Source organism: Mesoplodon bidens, assembly GCF_964165515.1.
Source record: "Mesoplodon bidens genome assembly, chromosome: 10".
NCBI classification, from domain to species: Eukaryota; Metazoa; Chordata; class Mammalia; order Artiodactyla; family Ziphiidae; genus Mesoplodon; species Mesoplodon bidens.
Window position 1 is genome coordinate 51,824,055 of NC_138172.1, and position 27,108 is coordinate 51,851,162.

Below are 27,108 nucleotides of genomic sequence, written 5' to 3' on the forward strand. Positions count from 1 at the left end.
CTAGGCAGGGCAGCTAAGCTCCAGCCCTAACATCTCGCTGAGACTAATACTTCTTATTTCATCATCCTTTCTGTCCTTCCTTACTTTGCTTGCCTGTCTTCAAGCCTGGTTGGCAAGAGACGTTGCAGGAAGACACCATCCAATAGCCCTAAGGAGGGGTAGTCAGCCCAGACTGGAATACAGGTATAGTAAGGGAATGTCTCCAACAAGAGGGAAAGAGGGAAAAGAAAGAGGGGGATTCGTGATGAGCTAATGTATTGAGAAGGGGTTTTCTCAGACTTTGGGAGTGAATGTAGGTAATTTGACAAGCAAATGAAAAACAAAGTATGTATCATAATATACTATATCCTTATTTGTGAATATTTACACATAATGATGATATTAATGAAAGCTGACTTCACCAAAAAGCTGCTTTAGCTCTGATTGGGTAGGAGGTATATAGATTACCGAATCCTTACCTTCCCCTGAAGAAAGTGAATAGATAGTGTCTAAAACCACACACAATATCAGGAGATATAGCTAAAGGTTGAAAGTGGCTGCTTTGGAAACTAGCAACGTCATGAGAAGGGAGGTTGGGGCAGGGGACTGTGCTTTGTTACTGATAGATGTTTTAAGCTATGTACTTTTACCACTTCGATTTTCTTAAAAAGTAAATGAATTACACCAGCACTTCCAGATGTGCATTGTTCATGGTGCAAAACAACAACCAAAAAAAAAAAAAAAAAAACTAACGTGCACATGATATATGATTTTAAATTCTGGGGGAAAAAAGAGTACATTCAAGATTGCAAATCTGGGATATAGAGACAGGAGGAACTGAGGAAGAGAGGAAAAAGACTATTTGAGATGAGGGGTATGACTTCATTGTATGACTTCATATATATTTGTTTTATTAAAGTCTTATCCCTACAGAAATGTAACTAAGACTTCTGGTCTTTTCCTCTGCTTCCTTGGCCCAATCTGCCTTTTTTCCTGCCTCCGTATTCAAACCAGTATTTATACATTACAAACACCAGTCTTTGGTGTATGATGTTTGGTCAAAAAAAAAAAAAGAAAGTGATATCTCAGTTCAGAAAATCCCTTACCACATCAATGATGATTGGGGAAGATTGATGCTCGCTTTAGGTCCCCAGACCTTGGTTTTTATTTATTTATTTATTTTTGGCTGCTTTGGGTCTTCATTGCTGCATGCGGGGCTTTCTCTAGTTGCAGCGAGCAGGGGCTACTCTTTGTTGCGGTGAGTGGGCTTCTCATTGCGGTCGCTTCTCTTGTTGCTGAGCACAGGCTCTAGGCACATGGGCTTCAGCAGTTGTGGCACGCAGGCTCAGCAGTCGCGGCTTGTGGGCTTTAGAGCACAGGCTCAGTGGTTGTGGTGCATGGGCTTAGTTGCTCCTCGGCATGTAGGATCTTCCCAGACCAGGGCTCGAACCCATGTCCCCTGCATTGGCAGGTGGATTCTTAACCACTATGCCACCAGGGAAGTCCCCAGACCTTGGTTTTTAACACCTTTCCTGCAAAAGAAGAAGTATTACCTTTGAAACTTCTGATTTTAATATCATGTAAGATTTTGCTATTCCATGGACCAGCAGTATCAGCATCACTCAGAAATTCATCAGTTCAGAATCCCAGGCCTCACCTCAGAATCTGCATTTTTAAACAAGTTTCCAGGTAATTCATATGTATGTTATGGTTTGTGGTTCATATGCATGCTAATGTATGAGAAGCAATGATCTAGAGGTATTTATGATAAACAGCACTAATGTTATTTATATTGCATGGTTCTTTGATTTTAGAATCCTTTTATTTTAGTAATTGTCAAGCAGTTTATGGACTCCACTTTGAATCTTTCCAGTTAGCCGCTTTTTTTTTTTACATTACACATTCTCATAGGAAATCTATGCACAAATTTATTAACTACACCCTGGGAATCCTAGTACTGCATCCTATGATCACACAGCCTCTAACAATGAAATGTACGTTGTATCATGGTGAAGTATCAAGTAGGCTGATTCAAGTTACCAAATTTATACCAAATTACTATTGTTTGAGCAATAAACACTACAAAACATATGTAATTCCATTCCATTTTTTAGAAAGTCATTTATTCGGGCTTCCCTGGTGGCACAGTGGTTGAGAGTCTGCCTGCTGATGCAGGGGACACGGGTTCATGCCCCGGTCCGGGAAGATCCCACATGCCACTGAGCGGCTAGGCCCGTGAGCCATGGCTGCTGAGCCTGCGCCATCCGGAGCCTGTGCTCCACAACGGGAGAGGCCACAACAGTGAGAGGCCCGCGTACCGCAAAAAAAAAAAAAGTCATTTATTCAACAAGTACTTGGGCACCTATTCAAATGTCAGGCATTGTTCTAGGCATTAGGAATATCACACTGCAAAACTGGAAAAAATTTCTTCCCTCATGAAACTTACATTCTAGTTGAAAAGATAAGTAAGAAAACTATAGCATACTTGAGATAGTGATGAAGACTAAGGAAACGAATCAGGGAGGGGGGATGAAAAAATGTGAGGATGTGATAGAGCCTTACAAAGACTGGCAGTGAATGCAGAAATACAAAAGATCATGAGAGATTACTACAAGCAACTCTATGCCCATAAAATGGACAACCTGGAAGAGATGGACAAATTCTTAGAAATGCACAACCTGCCAAGACTGACTCAGGAAGAAATAGAAAATATGAATAGACCAATCACAAGCACTGAAATTGAAACTGTGATTAAAAATCTTCCATCAAACAAAAGCCCAGGACCAGATGGCTTCACAGGCGAATTCTATCAAACATTTAGAGAAGAGCTAACACCCATACTTCTCAAACTCTTCCAAACAATATCAGAGGAAGGAACACTCCCAAACTCATTCTACGAGGCCACCATCAGCTTGATACCAAAACCAGGCAAGGATGTCACAAAGAAAGAAAACTACAGGCCAATATCACTGATGAACATAGATGCAAAAATCCTCAACAAAATACTAGCAAACAGAATCCAACAGCACATTAAAAGGATCATACACCATGATCAAGTGGGGTTTATTCCAGGAATGCAAGGATTCTTCAATATACGCAAATCAATCAATGTGATACACCATATTAACAAGTTGAAGGAGAAAAACCATATGATCATCTCAATAGATGCAGAGAAAGCTTTCGACAAAATTCAACACCCATTTATGATAAAAACCCTGCAGAAAGTAGGCATAGAGGGAATTTTCCTCAACATCATAAAGGCCATATATGACAAACCCACAGCCAACATTGTCCTCAATGGTGAAAAACTGAAACCATTTCCACTAAGATCAGGAACAAGACAAGGTTGCCCACTCTCACCACTCTTATTCAACATAGTTTTGGAAGTTTTAGCCACAGCAATCAGAGAAGAAAAGGAAATAAAAGGAATCCAAATTGGAAAAGAAGAAGTAAAGCTGTCACTGTTTGCAGATGACATGATACTATACATAGAGAATCCTAAAGATGCTACCGAAAAACTACTAGAACTAATCAATGAATTTGGTAAAGTAGCAGGATACAAAATTAATGTACAGAAATCTCTGGCATTCCTGTACACTAATGATGAAAAATCTGAAAATGAAATCAAGAAAACACTCCCATTTACCATTGCAACAAAAAGAATAAAATATCTAGGAATAAACCTACCTAAGGAGACAAAAGACCTGTATGCAGAAAATTATAAGACACTGATGAAAGAAATTAAAGATGATACAAATAGATGGAGAGATATACCATGCTCCTGGATTGGAAGAATCAATATTGTGAAAATGACTCTACTACCCAAAGCAATCTACAGATTCAGTGCAATCCCTATCAAACTACCACTGGCATTTTTCACAGAACTAGAACAAAAAATTTCAAAATTTGTTTGGAAAAACAAAAGACCCCGAATAGCCAAAGCAATCTTGAGAACGAAAAACGGAGCTGGAGGAATCAGGCTCCCTGACTTCAGACTATACTACAAAGCTACAGTAATCAAGACAGTGTGGTACTGGCATAAAAACAGAAAGATAGATCAGTGGATCAGGATAGAAAGCCCAGAGATAAACCCACGCACATATGGCCAACTTATCTTTGATAAAGGAGGCAGGAATGTACAGTGGAGAAAGGACAGCCTCTTCAATAAGTGGTGCTGGGAAAACTGGACAGGGACATGTAAAAGTTTGAGATTAGATCATTCCCTAACACCATACACAAAAATAAGCTCAAAATGGATTAAAGACTTAAATGTAAGGCCAGAAACTATCAAACTCTTAGAGGAAAACATAGGTAGAACACTCTATGACATAAATCACAGCAAGATCCTTTTGGACCCACCTCCTAGAGAAATGGAAATAAAAACAAAGATAAACAAATGGGACCTAATGAAACTTCAAAGCTTTTGCACAGCAAAGGAAACCATAAAGAAGACCAAAAGACAACCCTCAGAATGGGAGAAAATATTTGCAAATGAAGCAACTGACAAAGGATTAATCTCCAAAATTTATAAACAGCTCATGCAGCTCAATAGCAAAAAACCAAACAACCCAATCCAAAAATGGGCAGAAGACTTAAATAGGCATTTCTCCAAAGAGGATATACAGACTGCCAACAAACACATGAAAGAATGCTCAACATCATTAATCATTAGAGAAATGCAAATCAAAACTACAATGAGATATCATCTCACACCAGTCAGAATGGCCATCATCAAGAAATCTAGAAACAATAAATGCTGGAGAGGGTGTGGAAAAAAGGGAACACTCTTGCACTGCTGGTGGGAATGTGAATTGGTACAGCCACTATGGAGAACAGTATGGAGGTTCCTTAAAAAACTAAAAATAGAACTACCATATGACCCAGCAATCCCACTACTAGGCATATACCCTGAGAAAACCATAATTCCAAAAGAGACATGTACCAAAATGTTCATTGCAGCTCTATTCACAATAGCCCGGAGCTGGAAACAACCTAAGTGTCCATCATCGGATGAATGGATAAAGAAGATGTGGCACATATATACAATGGAATATTACTCAGCCATAAAAAGAAACGAAACTGAGCTATTTGTAATGAGGTGGATGGACCTAGAGTCTGTCATACAGAGTGAAGTAAGTCAGAAAGAGAAAGACAAATACCGTATGCTAACACATATATACGGAATTTAAAAAAAAAAAAAAAAGTCATGAAGGACCTAGGGGCAAAACGGGAATAAAGACACAGACCTACTTGAGAATGGACTTGAGGATATGGGGAGGGGGAAGGGTAAGCTGTGACAAAGCGAAAGAGAGGCATGGACATATATACACTACCAAACGTAAGGTAGATAGATAGTGAGAAGCAGCCACAGAGCACAGGGAGATCAGCTCGGTGCTTTGTGACCGCCTGGAGGGGTGGGATGGGGAGGGTGGGAGGGAGGGAGATGCATGAGGGAGGGGATGTGGGAACAGATGTATATGTATGACTGATTCACTTTGTTATAAAGCAGAAACTAATTAAAAAATTAAAAAAAATAAAAAAAAGACTGGCAGTGAAGACCTAACAGAGCAGAATACTGAGCAAAGAGATGAAGGAAGTGAAGTATGGAAGTGTCAGTGTAAAAATCGATGAAGAGCCACTCTAAGAAGGAAGTGGAAAGTCTAATTCGAGCCAACCTGAGGATTATAACCCAGGAGACGGACTTTCAGAAAGCTCTGAGGACTGTTCCACCCACTAGAGGTCAAAGCACAGTTATATAAGTTTTTTTTTTTTTTTTTTTTTTTTTTTTGTTACGTGGGCCTCTCACTGTTGTGGCCTCTCCCCTTGCGGAGCACAGGCTCCGGACGCACAGGCTCAGCGGCCATGGCTCACGGGCCTAGCCGCTCCGCGGCATGTGGGATCTTCCCGGACCGGGGCACGAACCCGTGTCCCCTGCATCGGCAGGCGGACTCTCAACCACTGCGCCACCAGGGAAGCCCTATATAAGTTTTTGAGACAAGGGTTGTACATCAGATAACATACTGACAGTTTACATAGTCCAACAAGACTAATAGTGGGTTATTGTTAGCCTTTACAGGATTAAGAAAGGAATGTTGTCTCCTAAGGAGTTACCTTGCTGGCACCAGAAGGAAATAGCTTTTTTTTGGTGGCATTTTTGTGTTTTTTAAGGGGATCTAGTTAATATGTAATGCAGATGCACAGTGCACACTAAAGGGGAGAGGGTAGTGGCTCAAATGGGCAGAGAGGGGATTTTATGTTTAAAATTTCTTGTTCCATCTTAAAATAATTAATTTTATCAGTAGCAGAATAATGGCTCCCAAGATGTCCATATCCTAGTTCTGGGAAACTGTGAATATGTGACTTTACATGACAAAAGGGACTTTGCAGATGTGATTAACTTAAAGATCTTGAAATGGAGAGAGTATCCTGGATTATCCAGGTGGGCCCAATGTAATCATTATAAGTGAAAGAAGGAAGGAGAGTCAGAGTAAGTGAAGGAGATGTGATGGCAGGCAGCCTCCAGAAGCTGGAAAAGGCAAGGCATCAGACTCTCCCCTAGAACATCCAGAAGAAACACAGCCCTGCCAACACCTTTAGTCCAGATTTCTGACTCCAAAGCTGTAAGATAATAAATTTGTGTTGTTTTAATCCACCCAGTAATTTGTTACAGTGCAATAGGAAACTAATACAGGCAGCTAGACCTGTGGTTGTACAGACAAGTTATCTGCTTTAGCAGACACCTCCAAAATTACAATGGCTTTATAAAACAAACATGTATTTCACTTATGTACTGCACGTTGTCTAGGGGCTCTGTGGTACAGAAACATTCAGGGATCTAGCTCCTGTGGCCCAGTGAGTGCCTCCCCTAGGCTTCACAGTCCTCTGCTGAATACTTTGAATCTGACTTGATGATACAGGAAGAAAGAGCATAGATAATCACAAAGGCGAATTTAAATGACTGAGCATGGAGGAGGCAAAAGATACCTCCACCTGTGTGCCATTGGCTAGAACTTAGGTAATTACAAGGCCACCTCTAGCATTCCAAGAGAGACTGGGAACTGTACTTTATGTGCCTAAACAAAAGGAAATTGGTTTAGTAACATAGCCAATCTGTTACAATCCACCTTTCACGTGACCAAGTGTCTGTGTATACCTTTATCCTGTACATAGAACATAGTCAACTCTTTCTGCAAGGGATGTAACCCCAAGTCCCAGTCAATACACCCCATTCAAAGTCCAGATCTCCAGTGATGTGAAATTCTTTCCATCAGGTCTGGATGTTAAAGGAAACCAGAATATGTTACCCTAAACAGGAGAATGCAAAGGATCTCATGAGAGTTTTGAAATGGCCAAGGCTGGAAGTAACTCAGGTCACTCCTGCCCATATTCCACTGGTCAGAACTCAGTCACATGACCACACAAAACTAAGGCAGTAGCTATGCTCAAGAAGAGGAGACAAGCACTCCAAGGAAGGGGATGAGTAAGAACAAAGGGTGGTTCTAGTCTTTCATTACCTATCATTTGGATAAAAGTTCTGTTTACTTTACCAAATGAATTTATTTTACTTGCAGTTCCATAGCCCTATTTACTTTTTCTTTTTAATTTATTTATTTTTTATTTTTGGCTGCATTGGGTCTTTGTTCCTGCGCACAGACTTTCTCTAGTTGCAACAAGTGGTGGCTTCTCTTGTTGCAGAGCACAAGCTCTAGGCGCGTGGGCTTCAGTAGTTGTGGCATGCGGGCTTCAGTAGTTGTGGCACGAGGGCCCAGTAGTTGTGGCTCGTGGGCTCTAGAGCACAGGCTCAGTAGTTGTGGTGCATGGGCTCAGTTGCTTCGCGGCATGTGGGATCTTCCTGGACCAGGGCTTGAATCCATGTCCCCTGCATTGGTAGGTGGATTCTTTTATTTGCAGTACGCGGGCCTCTCATTGTTGTGGCCTCTCCCATTGAGGAGCACAGGCTCCAGACGCGCAGGCTCAGCGGCCATGGCTCACGGGCCCAGCCACTCTGCAGCATGTGGGATCTTCTCGGACTGGGGCACGAACCCGTGTCCCCTGCATCGGCAGGTGGACTCTCAACCACTGCGCCACCAGGGAAGCCCTGGTAGGTGGATTCTTAACCACTGCACCACCAGGGAAGCCCCTACTTTTTCTTTTTAATTAATTAATTAATTAATTTGGCTGCGGAGGGTCTTAGTTGCGGCACACGGGATCTTCGTTGCAGCACATGGGCTCCAGAGTGCACAGGCTCAGTAATTACAGCTTAGTTGCCCCACGGCATGTGGGCAGTTAGTTCCCCGACCAGGGATTGAACCTGCCTCCCCTGCATTGGAAGGCGGATTCTTAATCACTGGACCACTAGGGAAGTCCCCGTATTTACTTTTGTGGTTAGCACTTTATGTAAGGCAACTTATTTTGAGTATTTCATTTGTCCATGCTTTTCTGGAAAGAAAGCATACAGCACATATTAAAGAAAGTATTCATAGATACAGAAAAACATACTAGTGAAATAGAATAATACAGTTTTTTAGCATTTAGATTCTTCTTCTCCTCTTTCTTCCCCAATATCTCTACTCCAGTTTTCATTGCAGTTTTTGTTTTAAATAGGAGAGAAGTTAGGATGAAAGAAGATGGAAGGACTTACTGTTCCAAGGCAGGGAGTGTGGTCAGCACACAGTCCCCAGCTGTCAGCCCCTTTCTGGTCAGCACATGCCTTCAGCCATGCTGAGGTCCTGTGCATCCTGCTGTAGGAACAGGGAAATGCCTGGGTTTAGTGTAAGGATGGTTCATCTTAGTATGTGGTGCATATGGCACTCACTCAGGAGCGGCATTGAAAGGTAGTAGTGAAAGGAAATCCTCCCTATGGGGGAGAGCTTCAGACTCATCCACTTTGTGGGGAAAGAAGTGGCCTGAGATTAGAATGAATATATATATATATATATGTATACACACACATATACATACACACATATATGTATATACATATATATACACATGCACATTGTGTGTGTATGTGTATATGTTATATATAATTTTATATGCACACACACACTCATGGGTAGTGGTGAATTACCTATCTCTCATCAGGTACTAGAAGCAAAAATATTACAATATAGCTGTGTTAATAATTATTGTTAATTAGTCTTTTTCTGATATCCACATCCTATGAAATTGTAAAAAGCAAAAGCAAAACCAAAACTAACAAACAAAACTGACCCATCAACAATCTCAATTAATTATCCTAGCACAAAAAATCCATAAACGTAATTTTCACGTGGCCAAGACAGCCCAATAGAGTGTTTTGGCTAAAAGGAAGAACAGAGAAGGAAAAATACCCCACATTCAAGACAGGCAGCACTACATTATTCAATATTTCTGGAAAATGGCCCTAGGTCATGACTCAAATTTAACTTGCCAGTTTATTAAAAGGCTACAATGTGACTAAAAATAGTGCAACAGCTTGCCTTCCCTCTATAAAATTCTTCTTTATTCCAAGAGAATCCGCCTTTAAGAATGTCCAAGAAGCCAGGGTTTTTTTCTGATTCCCTTGATATCAAATGCGAGATAAGATTATGACAAGTGCTCATAATCTAACTTGTCTGAGATTTTTCTTTCATATCTGTGCCTATCAGTGCCCAGCTACACAGTTCTGGGACACTTAAGTACTGAGATTCTGTTCTGCAATCCTTCTAACATAAAGTATCTTTCCAAAAATATACCCCCAGTCCAAGGAGCTGTATGGAAAATATCTCCACCGTGTGACTCCTTGTGAAACCCTGAGTTGAAAATAATTCTATCTTTGCTTGAAGATCTAATTGCCCATGAGCTGAGTTCATTGCGGATTACCTGAGAAGCTGCAGCTTATACATTTCTTTCCAGAGTCACAATCTCTTGTAAATTACAAGAGTTGAGTGCTACTTAATCTAATAATACTGCACATTTAACCTGCTTTTATGGATATTTATCAACCATGCTTTGCCAAACGTTTGTCTACAAGGCATCTGCTTGCTGTTTTAACCAGGATGACTTCATCATTGTTGTAAATAAATGTAGACCTGTTGAATGATGGAGTGATCATAGTTCCTGCAAACTAAACAGGGACACTGAACCCGAGAGTTGATGTACCTCTAAGAAAAGTGGACATATAATGTTGTCCCTGCCAGATGAAAGCAAACTGCTTCTGGTATTCTGGTGATTGGGGAACAGAAAGAGGAATTTGCAGGTCAGTAACTGCCTGTACAACTATGGTGGTATTGCTTTGCTTCAGCAAAGAGCCATCTGAAACAGGAGCTAAATTTAACCCAGGGACAATGATTTCAGACTTCTGGGCCCCAGAATTTAAGAGAATACATTTGTGTTATTTCAAGCCACCTGATTTGTGGTAATTTGTCACAGCAGCTATGTGAATCTAATAGTAGCTATGTTGAGAGAAAAGGAATGTTGTTGTTCCTGAATATAATGAACAATTTTCCAGGGTCATCTTTCCTGCTTCAAAATGGGAGTCTTGAACTTCTTAAGAACCACTTTCATCAGCTCATCACCATAGTATCATGAGAGCCTCAAGTTTAAGGTGTTTGTAATCTGGAGCATGAATGTAAATAGATAAAGAAAGAGGATCTATACCTTCAGCTCTTACTTATTCACTCAGTGAGAACCTGGGGCTGCATCTAGTGATGCCCATGCCTGAATCATGCTATCTGTGTTTAGTATATTACAAAGGCTGAGGCAAAGGAATACTGCTGTGACTTTATAGGTTTATGAGTAAGTGCTTTTCAATTCCCATTAGACTATTCACAATACTCCCAAATGAATCTTTTTTTCCACTAAAAAAAAGAAGAATTTACAGATATAAAGAACACCTAAAGTCAAAAATTTAAAAACTCAGAATACAAATGGATGTAAAACAGGAAGGTATGAAAAGGGTTGACAGAACATACAACAGAAATTTAATAAAAATTTCAAAGCAACTCAGAAAAGAAGACTAAATTAAAATTTCCAAGTAAGGAGATTTGACTGAAAAACATAATGAGAGATATTGAGGAGATAAATAAAGACAACCAAGAGAATGAACTGAAATAAGGACAGAGGTAAAAATGATCAGAGAAAAGGTCATAGTGATAGAAGATAGGCAAAGGTGATCTAACATCCATACAATTGGAGCTTCTAAAAAAGAAAACAAAACAAGCAAATAGAATAAATATTTAAAACCAAAATCCAAAAATATCTTCCAGAAAGAAAAAAGATCTGAATCAACGTATTGAAAAGGCCCACCCTGTTCCTGGAAAAATTATTCTGAAATGATCAATTCTTAGACATGTCCTAGTAAAACTATTAGACTTTAAAAGTAATGGGGGAGGACTTCCCTGGTGGTGCAGTGGTCATGTTGATACTGTAGACCCTTCATATATGTGAATAAGTGGCACTTTACCCCTGTGGTTTTCCTCTTCAAAACCTGTAACATTAGTCCAATCATGTGAAGAAAATCAGACAAATCCAATAAAGGGGCAGTCTAAAAAATACTTGACTAGTATTCCTCAAAACTGTGAAGGTCATCAAAAACAAGGATAGTCGGAGAACCTGTTACAGCCTAGAGGAACCAAAAGAGATGTGAAAACTAAATGTAATGCAGCATCATGGATGGGATCCTGGCACAGAAAAAGACATTAGGTAAAAATTAAGGAAATATGATCACACTGTGAACTTTAATGAAAATGATAATAATAGTAATAAATCAATACCAGATCATTAATTGCAAATGGAACATACTAATAAAAAATGTTAATAAAAAGGAAACTGGGTGTAGGTTATATGAGAACTCTCTGTACTATCATCTCAATATTTCTATTAATCTAAAAAATAGTTATAAAAAATAAGTCTATTAAAAAAAATAGGACTTCCCTGGTGGCACAGTGGTTAAGAATCCACCTGCCAATGCAGGGGACATGGGTTCAAGCCCTGGTCCGGGAAGATCCCACATGCTGCAGAGCAACTAAGCCCGTGTACCACAACTACTGAGCTTGCACTCTAGAGCCCATGAACCACAACTACTGAGCCCTCGTGCCACAACTACTGAAGCCCGTGAACCTAGAGCCCATGCTCCGCAACAAGAGAAGCCACCGCAATGAGAAGCCCATGCACTGCAACAAAGGGTAGCCCCCGCTCGCCACAACTAGAGAAAGCCTGCGTGCAGCAATGAAGGCCCAACGCAGCCAAAAATAAAATAAATAAATTTATTATTTTTTTTAAAGAAAAACCATAGAGGCATAGATGTAGAGAACAAACATATGGACACCAACGGGGGAAAGGGAGGGTGGGAGGAACTGGGAGATTGGGATTGACATATATACACTACTATGTATAAGACAGATAACTAATGAGGACCTACTGTATAGCACAAGGAACTCTACTCAGTGCTCTGTGGTGACCTAAATGGGAAGGAAATCCAAAAGGAGAGGATATATGTATACGTATAGCTGATTCACTTTGCTGTACAGCAGAAACTAACACAACATTGTGAAGCAACTATACTCCAATAAAAATTAAAAAAAAAACAAAACTCAGGTGGGCAGTGGGGAAAACTGCTTTGAAGGAGACTAAAGAGACTGAAAAAACAAATGTAATTGTGAGCCTTAATTGAATTCTGGATTAAAGAAAAAACTATAATAAACAATTTAGGAACAAATGGAAAGATTTGGAAATGAATGTTAATAGATATTATTTAATGATATATAATAATAGAAATTAAATAACTCAATTGAAGTTTAAAATTTTTTGGAAGTGATAATGATATTACAATTCTGTTGGAGAATTTCTTTGTCTTAGAATACATTTTGAAGTATTTACATATGAAATACTGCAACTTAATTGTCATTGTCAAGAAATATGCAACTTAATTTCACATGGTTAAGCAAATAATAAATAAGTAGGAAAAGAGAGAAAAAAAAAATTAACAAGAGTCAAATATATGACTAAAGAATATACAGGTGATCATTTTTCTGTTCTTTCAGCTTTTCTGTAAGTTTTTAAAATTTTAAAATCCATAGTCGGAGAAAAAAATAAGAAAGGCTTGAGTTTTTGGAGAAGCATAATATTACATTAAATTTGCCTAGGAGAGAAAAAAATTACCTGTTCTGTTTTCCTCAAGATGAAGGGCATTTGGAAGCATATGAATTACCAGTTCCACAATTCTCCAGAGTAAAACTTTTTCAGTCAGTCATAACTGAGTAAAATATTCCAGCAACTGCCACGTGGCTGGGGTGCCTCGGTGAAACGATGATAAGCTGAAGACTGTTCACATTCACATATGGTCAAATAGCATTTCATCCTTTGTTGGTTTTTACAACATAGTCACAGACACCATGAGCGATGTCTATGCTTGAGTTGCCTGCTTATCCAGGCTATAGTAGTCAGGTCATTCTTGTTGATGGGATAGGTCCAAGACTAAAAGCTCTTCAGAGATTACTGGGAACCGGGCAGAGTTTCAAGCTCAATCAATGTATTAGTTTATTTAATCCTCATAACAACTCCATGAGGGAGATATACTATTATCTCCATCTTACAGATGAGGAAGCTGAGGTAAAGAGAGGTTATGTAACTAGCCCTAGATCACACAGTAATAATTGGCAGAGCTGGAATTCAAATCAAAAGCTAGCTACGGAGTCCAACCAGTGTCTCACATTCAAAAGAGTACGTGGCCCTTACTTGTGGTTACGTATTCCACATGATGTTCATATTCTTTGTGACATAGTCCCCAGTTCTCAAAATATGGTTGAAGGGCATTCCTCCTATGCACATACAGAACCAGGAAGGTACATTCTCATTTTAAAGGCAAAGGGACTTTGATCAAATCCCACCTAATGATATTGTTATCCATCAACCTCAGAATGAGCATATTTGTTAACTGTTCCAGGAACAAATTTTGCTAGTTTTATATCCAGCTGACTTGCAGTATTTCAAACATTTTCCTACCTAACTGGTTGTGGCATGTTTTTTACAAAAATGGCCACAATTTCCCAATCCCGCCCCTATTTCTCTTAACAGAGAATCTGAAAAAACATGCATTTTATTATGGTGAAGCATTTTAAGAACCAGCAGACAAAAATCATCTTTGCCCCCTGTCAGCATTTATAACCTCATAATTGTTGTGATTTTGCATCTCCTCACGTTAAGGGCAGAGTCTGTTTCCCCATCCCTTGGACGTCGGCTGGTCTTATGACTTGCTTTGGCCAAGAGATTTCAGCGGAAGTGATGATGCTCCCGTTCTGGGCCGATGAAGGCCTTACACTGTCCTGTTGTCTCTTGTAACCCATTCAACTGCCATGAGCATAAGGCAGGGCTAGACTGCAGGAGGATGGGAGGCCATGTCATGCAGCCAAACCCCAGACGTCGGCGAGAGCCGGCCAAGATCAGCAAGGCCATCCCACAGCTCATTGCTGCAACATGAGGAAGCCTCACTGAGCTCACAATAGCTCCCCAACTGAGCCCAGCAAAATTTCTGACCCACAGAAGCATGAGCTAAGTAAATGCTGGTTGTTTTAAGTCACTAAATTCTGAAATGGCTGGTTGCACAGCAAAACCTAACTGACACTCCAGCTCACTGAATACTTAGCACTGGCTTTTCCAAAACCTCAATATGTCCCAAAGGTACACCCAGCACCCCACTGTCTTAATCTCTTCAGGCTGCTATAACGAAATACCACAGACAGGGTGGCTTATAAACAACAGAATTTATTTCTCACAATTCTGGAGGCTGGAAGTATGAGATCAGGGGGCCAGCATAGACAGGAGAGGGCTCTCTTCTGGGCTGCAGACTTCTCATTGTGTCCTCACATGGCACAAGGGGCTAGAGAACTCTGTGGAGTCTCTTTTTATGAGAGCACTTATCCCATTCACCAGGGCTCTGCCCTCATGATCTAATCACCTCCCATCACCTTGAATTTTGAGGGAACACAACAGACACTAACTCCATGAACCTCTTAACAAAGAATCTGAAGGGATGCATATTTTGAAATGGTTAAGCAAAGCCCAAGCAAGGACCACCACACAGAAAGTGTCTTTGCTAACTTGTCAGCGTTTGAAAATCATGCTATTTATCATTGATTTTTCTCGAGGACTTCTTGCTGTGCAGAAGTCCAAGGAGGTAACACTTTTTAATCTGGCGCTCAAATGTGAACATTTCTCAGACCCAATTTTCTCCAATAGGAGCTCGTCCTTCCTGTTTACCAGCTGTCTTCCTGGTCATTAGCTGTTACTAAGTACTGATTGGATGAAGGCTCTGTAAGAAGAACAGTCGTTCATTAGCTGATCTCCAGGGTCACATCTGAGAGGAAACGGTAGGTATGGGATCACTGACCATGGCAATAGCAGCTTTTCTGTTGAGAGCTGTAAGAGCTGCTCTCACAGTTTTGCAAAACAGCAAGAACAGAGTGTTCTTCAGATGTGGCTAATCTTTACCATTACTGGCAACATAACATTCTAGTGGTGAGGTTTCAGGTTGTCCTGCAAGAGGTAGCCCCTCAATTTAGCTGCTCTTTTCAATGAAAGTTTCTGTGTGGGTATATCTCAAAGATGTGCTCCATTTTGTGTATTTTTTGGAGTTGCAGTGTACAAATGCCGTTTTCACGGTACTTTGTTTAATCTATTTATAGGAACTTTATATATTAGGGAAATAAAACTTTGGTCCATGATCTAAGTTCTAAATAGTTTTTCTCTGTTCTCTTTTCATTTTGCTTATGGTGGTGTTTACTAAGAAGAAGAGTACAATTTTTATGTTTTCAAATGTTATCAGCCTCTTAAAATTTCTAGATTTTGTGTCATAATTAAAAAAGCCTTTTCATCTCTGAAGGAAATTATGTTCCTCCTCTAAAATTATGTTCTCATATTTTCTTTAGTGTTTTACGATTTTGCTTCTATCCTTTCAAACCTTTTTGGAAAAACAAAAAATTTCAAGTCATTTGGAGTTTATTCTGTTATGTCTTTCAGATAGTTAATGTTGATTCCCAAATCATTTATTGAATATCCCATTTTCCTCCACGATTTGAGATGCCACTTTTTACTGCATAAATTTCCATATTCATATTGATTTTTCATTCTCTTCCCTTGCTCATCTGTCTATTCATTTACCAATGCACACTCTTTACATATTTAGGTTTTATAATGTCCTAATATCTTTTGACTTTTTCAAATTTTTTGGGACTGTTTTTGCAAATTTATTTTTCCATATTAATCTTAGAATCAGCTTGTCCAGTTAAAAGATTGTTACTATTTTTACTGGGATCATATTAAATTTATTGGTTAGCTTAAGGAGAACTACCATTATAAAACTGAATGTAGTATTTTTTTTGGCTGTGTTGGGTCTTCGTTGCTGCGTGCAGGCTTTCTCTAGTTGTGGCAGCGATCAGGGGCTACTCTTCATTGTGGTGTGCAGGCTTCTCACTGCAGTGGCTTCTCTTGTTGCGGAGCACGGGCTCTAGGTGCAAGGGCTTCAGTAGCTGCGGCGTGTGGGCTCAGTAGTTGCAGCACACAGGCTTTAGGGCATGAAGGCTTCAGTAGTTGTGGCCCATGGGCTTAGCAGTCGTGGCTTGTGGGCTCTATAGCGCAGGCTCAGTAGTTGTGGCGCACAGGTTTAGCTGCTCCACGGCATGTGGGATCTTCCCAGACCAGGGATCAAACCCATGTCCCCTGCACTGGCAGGCGGATTCTTAACCACTGCACCACCAGGGAAGTCCCTGGATGTAGTATTTTTTGTTTTCAATGTACAGTTGTGTTTATTTTGAGAATTAAAAAATTTTGCTCACATAGTTCTTTACACTTATTAGGTTAGTTCCTAGGTATTTTATCTTTTAAAATTACATTGTAGGGACTTCCCTGGCAGTCCAGTGGTTAAGACTCCACACTTCCAATGCAGGTGCATGGGTTCGATCCCTGGTCGGGGAACTAAGATCCCACATGCTATGCAGCACGGCCAAAAAAAAAAAAAAAAAGATTAAAATTATACTGTAAATTGATCCTTTCCTTCTATTATATTTTCAAACTTGTTTGTTTATATAAAGCTATTGATTTATAAATATTCATGGCATATGCCACTGTGTTATTAAATTTTTACTTGTTTCCCATGAGATTTCCGCATATATGAGCATATAGTCAGTCTACAAACAGTGATCATCTTAACCTCCTTCTTTCCATTTCTATACCTCAAATTTCTTTTTCTGATCTAATTCTGCTGTTTTAGCGCCTTCAAAAACCTATTAAGTGGAAATTCCCTAGCGGTCCAGTGGGTAGGACTCCGTGCTTCCACTGCAGAGGGCACAGGTTCAATCCCTGTCAGGGAACTAAGATCCCACAAGCCATGTGGTGCAGCCAAAAAAAAAAAAAAAACACAACCAAAAAACCTATTAAGTGATAATGATGAATGAGGCTGTTCTGGTTAAAAATATGTTCACAAGTTCCTTGACATTCATCCCTTCAAAAGATGGACTCATCTTTTTGAATGAAGGCTGGACTGAATGATTTACTTCTATGGAACAGAAATAAAGTGAAAGGAAAGGTGTGTGACTTTGGAGACCAGGTCATAAAAGGGACTGCAGCTTCCTTCCTCTCTCATGGTTTACTTACTCTGTGCCAGTGCCATGGTTTGTTTTCGTTTTGTTTTTTTTTTTTTGGCTGTGCTGGGTCTTTAGTTGCGGCGAGCGGGGGCTACTCTTCGTTGTGGTGCGCGGGCTTCTCATTGCGGTAGCTTCTCTTATTGCAGAGCACGGGCTCTCGGGGAGCAGGCTCAGTAGCTGTGGCTCGCAGGCTCTAGAGCGCAGGCTCAGTAGTTGTGGCGCACGGGCTTAGTTGCTCCGCGGCATGTGGGATCTTCCTGGACCGAGGCTTGAACCCGTGTCCCCTGTATTGGCAGGCAGATTTTTTTTTTTTAACCTTAAAATTTGAAATTTATTTTCGTTAAAAGATATCTTTAAAAGAGAAAACAAGGCAAAGAATGGAAGAAGATACTAGCAATACATGTAACTCACAAACTTTGGTATCCATCATATGTAAAGTGTTCCTACTAATAATTAATAAGAATAAGACAACCCAATGGAAAAACGGGCTACCAACTTGAATAGGCATTGCACTCAGCAGAAAATTTAAATGGGCAATAAACATTTTAAATGCCCAAATTTATTAGTAACCCAGGAAATGCAAACTAAAATCACAATGAGATGCCACTATACCAGGTTGTCAAAAATCTTGAAGCTTGATAATACCAAGTGTTGGCTTGGATATGAGGCAACTAGGACTTTCCTACACTGCTGATGGGAGAGCAAACCAAGAGCAGGACGTTGTGGAAGACAAAAGCAGAGGGAGGTTTGAGACGACCTTTCTAAAAAACTTTAGCTGAGACTGAAGAATGGGGAGTTGGTCAGACCAAGTAACTCCCGGCAGAGAGAACACTTTGTACAAAGATCTGAATCGGAAAAGGACTTGGCGTGTTTGAGGACCTGAAGGACACGCAGCATGGCCAGGGCAGGAGCAAGGGGCACAGGACCAGAGCAGCACGGGATTAAGGCTGAAGTGGCAGCAGGAGACCCATGTCCCTTCAGGCCACCCTAAGGATTCTGATTATTATCCTGAGCCATCATAGGTCATCAAAGGCTTTAAGCAAAGGAATAATGTTCTCAGATTTGCATTTTTTCAGGGCTCTCTCTCTCTCAATACTAGGAAATGGGCTGAGTGTATGTGTGGGCACGAGTGGATACAGGAAAACCACTTGGCCTTTTGCAATAATGCAGGCAATCAATAGTGATGACGGGCTGGGGGGAGGTAATCAGATTGTGAATATTTAGGAAGTGAAATGAGCAGGCCTTGGTGATGGCTTGGATGTGGTGGTGAGGAAGGAAGGAGACGTAAAGGGTGACTTGTGATGTCTGGGGTCTGACTTGCATGTGGTGCTGTGCAGGCACTCAGAGAGGAAACCGTGGCAGAGAGCCAGCTGGGTGAGGGCAGAGAGGTCATTATTAGTCCAGCTCTGCACATGCTGATTTTGAGATGCTCATTTTGCCTTGAGGTAAAGACGTAAAGGGTGCATCTGACACGTAAATCTGGACCCAGTGGTGTCCTGGAGCAGCTGACATGTGCTCTGCGTCTCTTACCAACTCTGCAATCACTGATATTGTCAGTACCTTGATCTTGGCCGTGGTGAGAATACTTACACCATGGAAATTGGCAAATGCTACGATTCCGGGTTTTTCCCCTCTGGAGAATCGGCTGTTAACCATTTACCTGCACCCACTCTTTGCACCAGAGCAGAAGTGGCAGGCAGATTCTTAACCTCTGTGCCACCAGGGAAGTCCCCAGTGCCAAGTTTTGAGGACACTCAAGCAGGCTTGTGGTCCCAAATGTTGAGGCACTGAGGCTTCTGGCCAACCGTCATGCAAGTGAGCTTGGAAGTGGATCCTCCTGCCCGGATTAAGCCTTCACAACTGATACCCCAGCTGATATCATGACTGTGACTTTATGAGAAACTCTGAACCAAAACAATACAGTTAAGCTGCACCCCCCCCTTTGTGTGTTGGTGAAGTTTTTGCTTATTGGACTAGATTATAAATTGATTCACATGACCCACAAAGTTTAAAGATGATTTGTATCAGCTTGGACTGAAAGGGACAGTGACAGTACAACGTGAAGAGAGGTCTTTAGACCCCTGCACAACTATAGACAGGAAGCAGCTGAGAAAATGATTTAACTGTAAACATGGGTACCTTTTATGGAACTGGAAGGATAACTCAGAGGGTGGAGCTAAGAGCCCAGTGGATGGAGAAAAGAGCCACTGAGTACTCTCAGGAAGTTGACAGAGTCCTAATCAAGGAACTGGCAACATTTACCCAGTTAGATTTCCGAATTTCTGTGGACTAGTGACTACTATGTGCCTTTCATTGCTCTCCCCTTTGAAGGGAAATGCCTATAGAGACACAGTTACCCATGCCTCTCTCATTGCATGTGATGTATGTGGTAGTGGTTAGTGCAGATCTCCTGTCTTTTTAATTCACAGACCTTCATATGGAGAGGAACCACTTGAGTTACACCCAAGGAACTGCATCCAAGAGCTCATTTGCTCCAGGACCTCACAAGATTCTGGACCTTAATGCTGTATTGTAATGAGAACTTTACAGGGGTCTGGGGAGGGGATGAGTGTATGCTCATGTAAAAAGAATGTAAAACATTTGTGGCCAGAGGGTGGATTCTGGAAGTTTTAAAACATGGGCCCCAAATTCTTTAACTCTCCTCCCATCAATCTGATTCTGTGGCTGCTTGACTAATAAAATACAGTGCAGAATAAAGATTCTGTATCAGTTTCTGTTCCCAGGCCTTACGTGTTTAAAAAAAAAATAGTTGTTAAAGATGGTAAGCAGATTTTATTCAGGACGGTGACTGGTACAGGGACGACTGCAATGGGATTTTGCAGTGGGGGAGACTGGGCTCAACCTCAAATACAGCATGGTAATTGGGAATTTAGAGCCAAAGAGCAGGGTGGGGGTTAGCAGATGGAAATTCAGTAAGAGGAAACATCAAAGGTAAGGGGGTTTCTGGTTAAACCTATCTAACAGGATTCTTGTTGAAGGTAGTCCAGGGTGATCAGATATTACCTAGGTCAGCGGTCCGCAACTGACCAGGGCACCAGGGACCGGTTTCCTGGAAGACAATTTTTCCACGGCCGGGGGGATGGTTCAGGCAGTAATGCAAGCAATGGCGGGGGGGGGGGGAGTTCAGGCGGTAATACGAGCGATGGGGAGCGGCAGATGAAGCTTTGCTTGCTTGCCTGCTGCTCACCTCCTGCTGTGCGGCCTGGTTCCTAAGAGGTACTGGTCTGTGGCCCAGAGGTTGGGGACCTCTGACCTAGGTGATGATGGAGGCTAAAAAACCTAATCAGATACGGAACTAGAGGGTTCCTAGAATGACTTAGTGGGGTTCTTGCTAAACCTGAATTTTACAGATGGGACAGGAGGTCAGGAGATTGACTAAAGTTTGGTCAAGCAAAGAATCTTTGTCCTAAAACACCAGCAACTGCTACTTCCTGTCTTTGGGGACACTAGCTTTTGGAACCCGTATGCCACGCTGTGAGGAAATCAAGACCACACGCAAAGGCCACGTGTAGGCATTCCAGCAGGCCCAACTGAGGTCCCGGTCCACAGCCAGTATCAAGCATCAGACACGAGTATGGGAGCCCTTGACATGACTTTAGGTGCACTCATAGGAGAGACCCTGGATGGGAATCCCCTAAGCCCAGTGAACCCCAGAAGCAAGAACAATAACAACAGCGTAATTGCCATCTGTTCCTGCGACCCAACCCCTCCTTTAGTTCAAGCTCGCCAAACTACTCACGGGAATTAGCAGTTGAGGGAACTTTCCAGAGCCCTTCCTCGGAAGTGTTGATTGGCTTGCACCCACGTCAATCAAAACTTTCTGCCCAATGGGCCTTTCAGCCTCCAGGCAGGGTGTGAGCCTATTGGCTAACACAACCGCTCTCTCCATCTGTAATGTGGGCAAAACCCAGAAGGTACCCACAAAGACTACACGGGATCAAAACACCTCCAGAAGTGGCGTTCAGGGCGGCTTCCTCCAGTGCGGTCCAATGAACTCTTTCTTTTGGCAGCAAATTCAGTCCTCGAGCCCGCCCAAAAGGAAGAAGATCTTGACTGGTTGTTTAGCACAGGGGCACAGAGACTCACGGGAGCCTCGACGAAGAACTTGCCGTTATTGTTCAGATCGCCTGTCAATCAGCGCGCCTTTCTGGATGGGCGGAAACTGGTGGCCCTTTGGCACCGCCTCTTCCTGGGCTGGAGTGTAGGGAGGCCGCTAGGCCGCAGCGGCTGGGAACCTGCCGCGTGGGCGGGGCCGCGCTGCACGGGCCTACAGTTGCTTCACGTGAAGCGTCGGGAGTGCAGCGAACCTCGGGGCCGTGAGAGGGGGGCTAGGCCCGGTGCGAGCGCGGGGGCGGGGCCGCGGCCGGGGCGGGGCTGGAGGAGGCGGAAGCGGCGAGCGAGCTGGAGCCGGAGCCGTAGCCAAGCCTGCGTCCGGGCCGGCGGGACGGCGTCGGCTGGGTTGGCCGGGGCGGCGGGGCGCTAGAGCCGGGGCGGGCGGGCAGCGGGCCGGGGGTCGAGACCGGGGGTCGGGTGACGGGCGGGCTGAGCTCCCGCCCCCGCGCGGTCCCGGGGAGGATGCGGCCGGGGGCCTCGGGGCGGGGCGGGCGGTGGCGGCGGCAGCGCTAGCGGCGCAGGGGGTGGGCGGCGGCGGCATGAGGCGCGGGGCCGGCGTCCGCGGGAGGGAGGCGCTGCCCGCGGCCCGGCCGCTCCCGCTGCAGCTGCTCGCCGGGTTCGCCGTGCCCTGCCCGCGGGGCCCTGGCTGTTCTCATCCCGGCCGCCGCCCGGGCTGCCGCTGGTGACCACTCGCCGCGCCGCCGGAGGCTTCACCCGCGCCCTCCCCCAGGACGCGCCCGTGGAGCTCCGGCCTCTTCGCCCCGCTCGCGGAGGCCGCGCTGCGCGCCGGGCGGCGGCGAAGCCGGAAGATGGCCTGGGTGCTCAAGATGGACGAGGTGATCGAGTCCGGGCTGGTGCACGACTTCGACGCCAGCCTCTCGGGCATCGGGCAGGAGCTGGGCGCCGGCGCCTACAGCATGAGGTACCAGTGCCCGGGCGCGGGCCGCGGGCGGGCGGGCGGGCTGGCGGAAGCCTCTGTCTCCTTGGGAAAGGCCTGCACGACCCTGGGCCTCTGACCACGCCATGGAGCCCCGCGGGCCTCTGCCCACGGCGGGGGCGGGCGACGGAGGGCGGCCCCGCAGGCTTTGGCCCGGGGACCGCCTCTGAGGGCTGCATTTTTGCTGTAAAATACGCCCCGCTGTTAGGATGGCTTGAGTTGGGGGAAGGGACTTCCTTGCCTTGCAAGTGATTTAGAAGCCACTTAGAGCTGGAATACAGTGTACGAAATGCTAGGACTCGTGTTGGGAGAACACTCTCCAGGGCTTTGGCATCAGTTCCTACTCTGTTCTACATTGTAGTCTTTATTGGTTGCAAATTTTAATCACTTGATATTCCAATAGTAATTATATCATAAGTGAAAGTAGCCACAGGGGAGAAAAGCACATTAACTTGGGGTTTTTAATTGTCTCAAAGTGAAGTTTTTCACTGGGGGGGACTACCCTCTGAGGCTGTTTCCTTTTGAAGAAGGCTTTAAGATGCACTGATTGCACCACAAACAAGAGTTTGTTTAGTCTCAGCTGTCTGTACGAGCAGCCATTCATTTTGTTTAATTTTGATAGGTTGAAACAGATCTGAGCTTAGTCTCTCGCCTTTATCCTGAAGAACACTGGGTTTTTCCTATCAGTTTGGCAGCTCTGTATGTTTATTTTTTAAACAGTTTTATGGAAATATAGTTTACTTAGTATACGTTCACCCGATTAAAGTGTAAAATTCAGTGGTTTGGCAATTTTTCGTTAATGCGAATTAAATGAGATTTTGCGAAGAGACTGTTTAAAGTAATGACTGATGTCTTTGACGTGCTGTCCGGTTTCCCAGTAGCTTTCATACCTCTCACTGCAGCTGTTGGGGAGGACAGGGAGCATTAAAGTCCTGAAGAAGAACGACTTCTGGGTCAGAGCAGGCCTTGGATGGTAGGGGCTGCTCCCTGAAATAATTTGGCTTTTAAATCTTAAACGGAAACTCTGAGCTGAAAAGTGGAGATGTTTCTTAGGGTGTGGAAGCACATGGATGAAAGCGTCAGGTCGCTGGTCTCTGACCCTGATTGGGTCTGTGCTGGTCTGCCTGAACTTGGCACTTCCTCTCTCTGCAGCTGTGCAACTTCAGGGCTCTGGATGAGGTGGCTTATTTTCTAGAACAACTGTCTCAGTGTTGAGGAAATTGAGCTACTGAAAGTCATAAGGTCACCCCAGTCGGCAGTACAAGAGGCACTGATACACAGTGAAAACATGTGTGGGCCTCGAGGGCCTTGCTGCTCCTTGAGACCCTGGACTTGCAGTGAAGGCAGAAGAGGGCAGGTGAGGCAGATTCAGTGTTCTCAATTATGGTTAAATGAAGGTTTGCTGCTGAGAGCTTTGCTTACTGAGGGTTATTTGGAGCTTTTACTTTTTTTCTCGAGTTCTGTTTGTTTCAGTGATTCAGCCAACTAGTGAACTTTTGTTTATGGTCTAGAAGGAAAATCTTGATATTAAACCTTTTCATTACCTTGTCCTTAAAGGTATTTTCTGACATCTTTGTAATTCTGTGTCTTTTTACAACACTTTCCATGGGGACTTTTTCCATTGATTGTTTTTGGTTATTGGTTATATGGTATGTGTCATTTAATCTGAATTTTCTAGTATCTTTGAAGGCAAATACTATTTTTAAGGAGCTTATTTAGTTTTTTGTACTTAATTGGGTCCTCAAGAGGAGCCAGGAGAGTACTTGCCTCTTGCAAATTCAAGGCCAATTATTTCAAATACAAATATAGGAAAACTCCAAGATTGCCTTGATCTGGAGAAGGTTTGAAGAAGGCTTTAGGCTGTTGCAGTCCTCCTTTGATGGCCTTTACGCTTCCCAAGCCCGGCCCTGGAGCTGGGGGGCAGTGGCCTCCTTTCCTCAGGCATCGGGGACATTCCCCAGCTCCAGGGAAGTAAGGCTCATGATTCTTGTCTATTTCATTTGTTCTCTCAAATTCAAGAAATAAACTTGAGGCGCTAAACTTGAAATTATTGGAAAAGTGACTTCTTGATAAAAATTTGCTCTGGAGACAGCTTTCCATTTTTCTTTCAATGTGAAGTATGCTTGAGGGACTTCCCTGGAGGTCCAGTGGTTAAGACTCCACGCTTCCACTGCGGAGTGGTAGGGGAACTAAGATCCCACCTGCCACGCAGTGCGGCCAAAAAAAAAAAAACCCTAATTGAAGTATGCTTACTGTATTTGTTTTTTGTATGGCTTAAACCAAGAGGTATTTCTAAAGGCTTCTTTAGGAAATGATTTCTTCAGCTTTGAAGGAAGATAGCATGGAAGAAGCGTGGTTTCTCTCAGTAGTCTGACAATTTAGAAATATATATTTGCATTAAATGATGTAGGCTGATAGTATTGGGATATGATGAGGCTAATTTCTGGTAAAATCTTTGCTTCCCTTTTTTTTTCCTACACTCTGGTTCTCATTGTCTGTTTGTGTTCTTCTGTGTGTACTCTGGTACCCCATTTGTATGTGAGGCATAGGCTGCTGCAGATTCTGTTTGAAATAAGGCGGGTCATAAATGTTCTTTAAAATCTTAGTTACAACATCAGGAGTCTAGAAATGGTTGAAGAGACCCTAGAAAGCTAATAGACCAATCCTTTTCTTGTAAGTGTGTAAACCAAAGTTTGTAGTTGTTAAAGCGATTGTCAGTGGCACCACCATTCCAAGTGAGGACTGAGTTTCCCCTCACTGAATAAAGGCCGAAACCCATTGTAACTTGAAATCTGGGTCATTCATGTTTTGTGAAGTAAGGAGCAGATAACCAAAGGACTTGAAAAAGTAAAACTCATTAAAACTCTCCTAGGAGGGTCTTTTGGGCCACCTGGTAATTTTATTTCCATCTTAAGTGTTCACATGACATGTATAATCTATAATAAGTTAACTTTCAGGATTTAACGAGTAATTTGAAAAATGAAAGTAATGTGAATTCTTTATGCATAAAAACTTTTAAAATATTAAATTATTACTTTACAAAGGGCATTGGTCTGAGCCCTCTTAAACTCCACTATGGTATACATCTGTTTTGAAACAAAAGGTATACTTTACATATTCTTAAGTGAGAGGTACATTCATAGTTTACAAATAATTTGCTAACTCAAAACTGGTTTGGGGTGAAGACAGATTTCCTATATTGATTGAAAGATTAAAATGTCAGTTTATAGACCCTTTGAGGTAATGGAAATATTTCAACTTTGATCAGTGTTAAGTTAGTAAAAGATTATAAAGGGTATGGTTTATTATATAGCTATTAATAGCTTATAATTTTCTTTGGGTCTCATGCTAAAGCAGAATGTCCTTGAGTAGGTGACATTTCTTGGAAGTATAGAAAATTTTCAGGATCAGTGAAATTTGAACAATTTATCAGGGTGGTACCTGAGACTGCTTCCAGAATTGGCAATAATTTCTATAAAATTTCTCATTTCAAATTTTAAAAACATTTTCTGGGTTTAATCTTGAAAGAATTTAATAAATTGTTGATAAAAAAAGATACTCACTTTAGAGTATAGTATCCATATTGGACCTTAAAGCAGGGATTGGCAAATCTTTTCTATAAAAGGCCAGATAGCAAGTATTTAAGGCTTTGTAGGCCAGAGGGTCTCTGTCACTCTGTTTTGTTTGTTTACAACCCTTTAAAAAAATGTAAAAACCATTCTTAGGTCCTGGTTGTACAAAAACAGGCCAGCTGGGTTTGACATTTGGGCTGTAGCTTGCTGACCCCTGCTGTAAAGGATAGATTCTAATAATATACTTTGATTGCCTTGGAAAAACATTTGCTGAGTATTGAAACCTTATATTCAAAAAGTAATTTTTATGTAGACTAAGAACTCAGCTAATTTATGTACATCCTATTGTTTGTCCATAGATTTTATTGTGTTCAATTTTTAAAATCAGGTGTTCCCTCCCCGCACTAAGATTCAGTACAGTTTATGCCCTTCAATCAGGGCTGTTTGAAACTTGGTAGTTTATTGATACGGTCTCATGAATGTGGTATGTTTCATCAGAGTGACACTTGTTAGTTTGCTAGGACAACTTGAACATTTACTTTTGGTGGAAATACCATCTGATGGTTCATCTTATTTTGCTGTAAGTTCTGTGACTGAATTTAAAAGAACTTCTGTAATATTTATTTTGCTTGCTTTGGGACATATCTGATACATGGTTGTGAACCTCTTCTGTGTTGAACCTTGGTAGTAGAGTCTTTTTGTTTTAAACTTTCTGAGTTTATGAGTTAGGAGTTTATGTTTACAAGTTAAAAAGATTTTGTAGATAGTTGACATATACCCTTTACCCAGCTTCTCCTACTTCCATAACCAGAATACAGTCTTCAAAACTGCCTTGGTGCAGAACTGTTACCTAAAGTGCAAAACTCATTTGAATTTCACAGGGTTT

At 42.3% G+C, this 27,108-nt stretch overlaps 1 protein-coding gene and 1 long non-coding RNA gene across 3 annotated transcripts in view; one reads left to right on the plus strand and one right to left on the minus strand.

Moving 5' to 3' along the window:
• Positions 1-861: 861 nt before the first annotated feature.
• LOC308624228 lies at positions 862-21,937 on the minus strand. The gene is made up of 3 exons (XR_014016952.1): positions 21,340-21,937; positions 8,621-8,720; positions 862-1,511 (listed from the first exon to the last, which is right to left on the minus strand). It is a non-coding gene; the product is annotated as an uncharacterized lncRNA (long non-coding RNA).
• Positions 21,938-22,007: 70 nt separating this feature from the next.
• UBP1 (upstream binding protein 1) overlaps positions 22,008-27,108 on the plus strand; it is a 72,242-nt gene continuing 67,141 nt past the window's right edge. Inside the window, exons 1-2 of one of the 2 annotated variants that reach the window (XM_081247304.1) lie at positions 22,008-22,058; positions 22,444-22,635. In XM_081247304.1, the coding sequence (XP_081103430.1) occupies positions 22,523-22,635 (113 nt within the window). In that variant the 5' untranslated portion in view covers positions 22,008-22,058; positions 22,444-22,522. Of the gene's footprint in view, positions 22,059-22,242; positions 22,636-27,108 lie in introns of those variants that run through there. The other variant, XM_081247305.1, reaches the window with a different exon arrangement.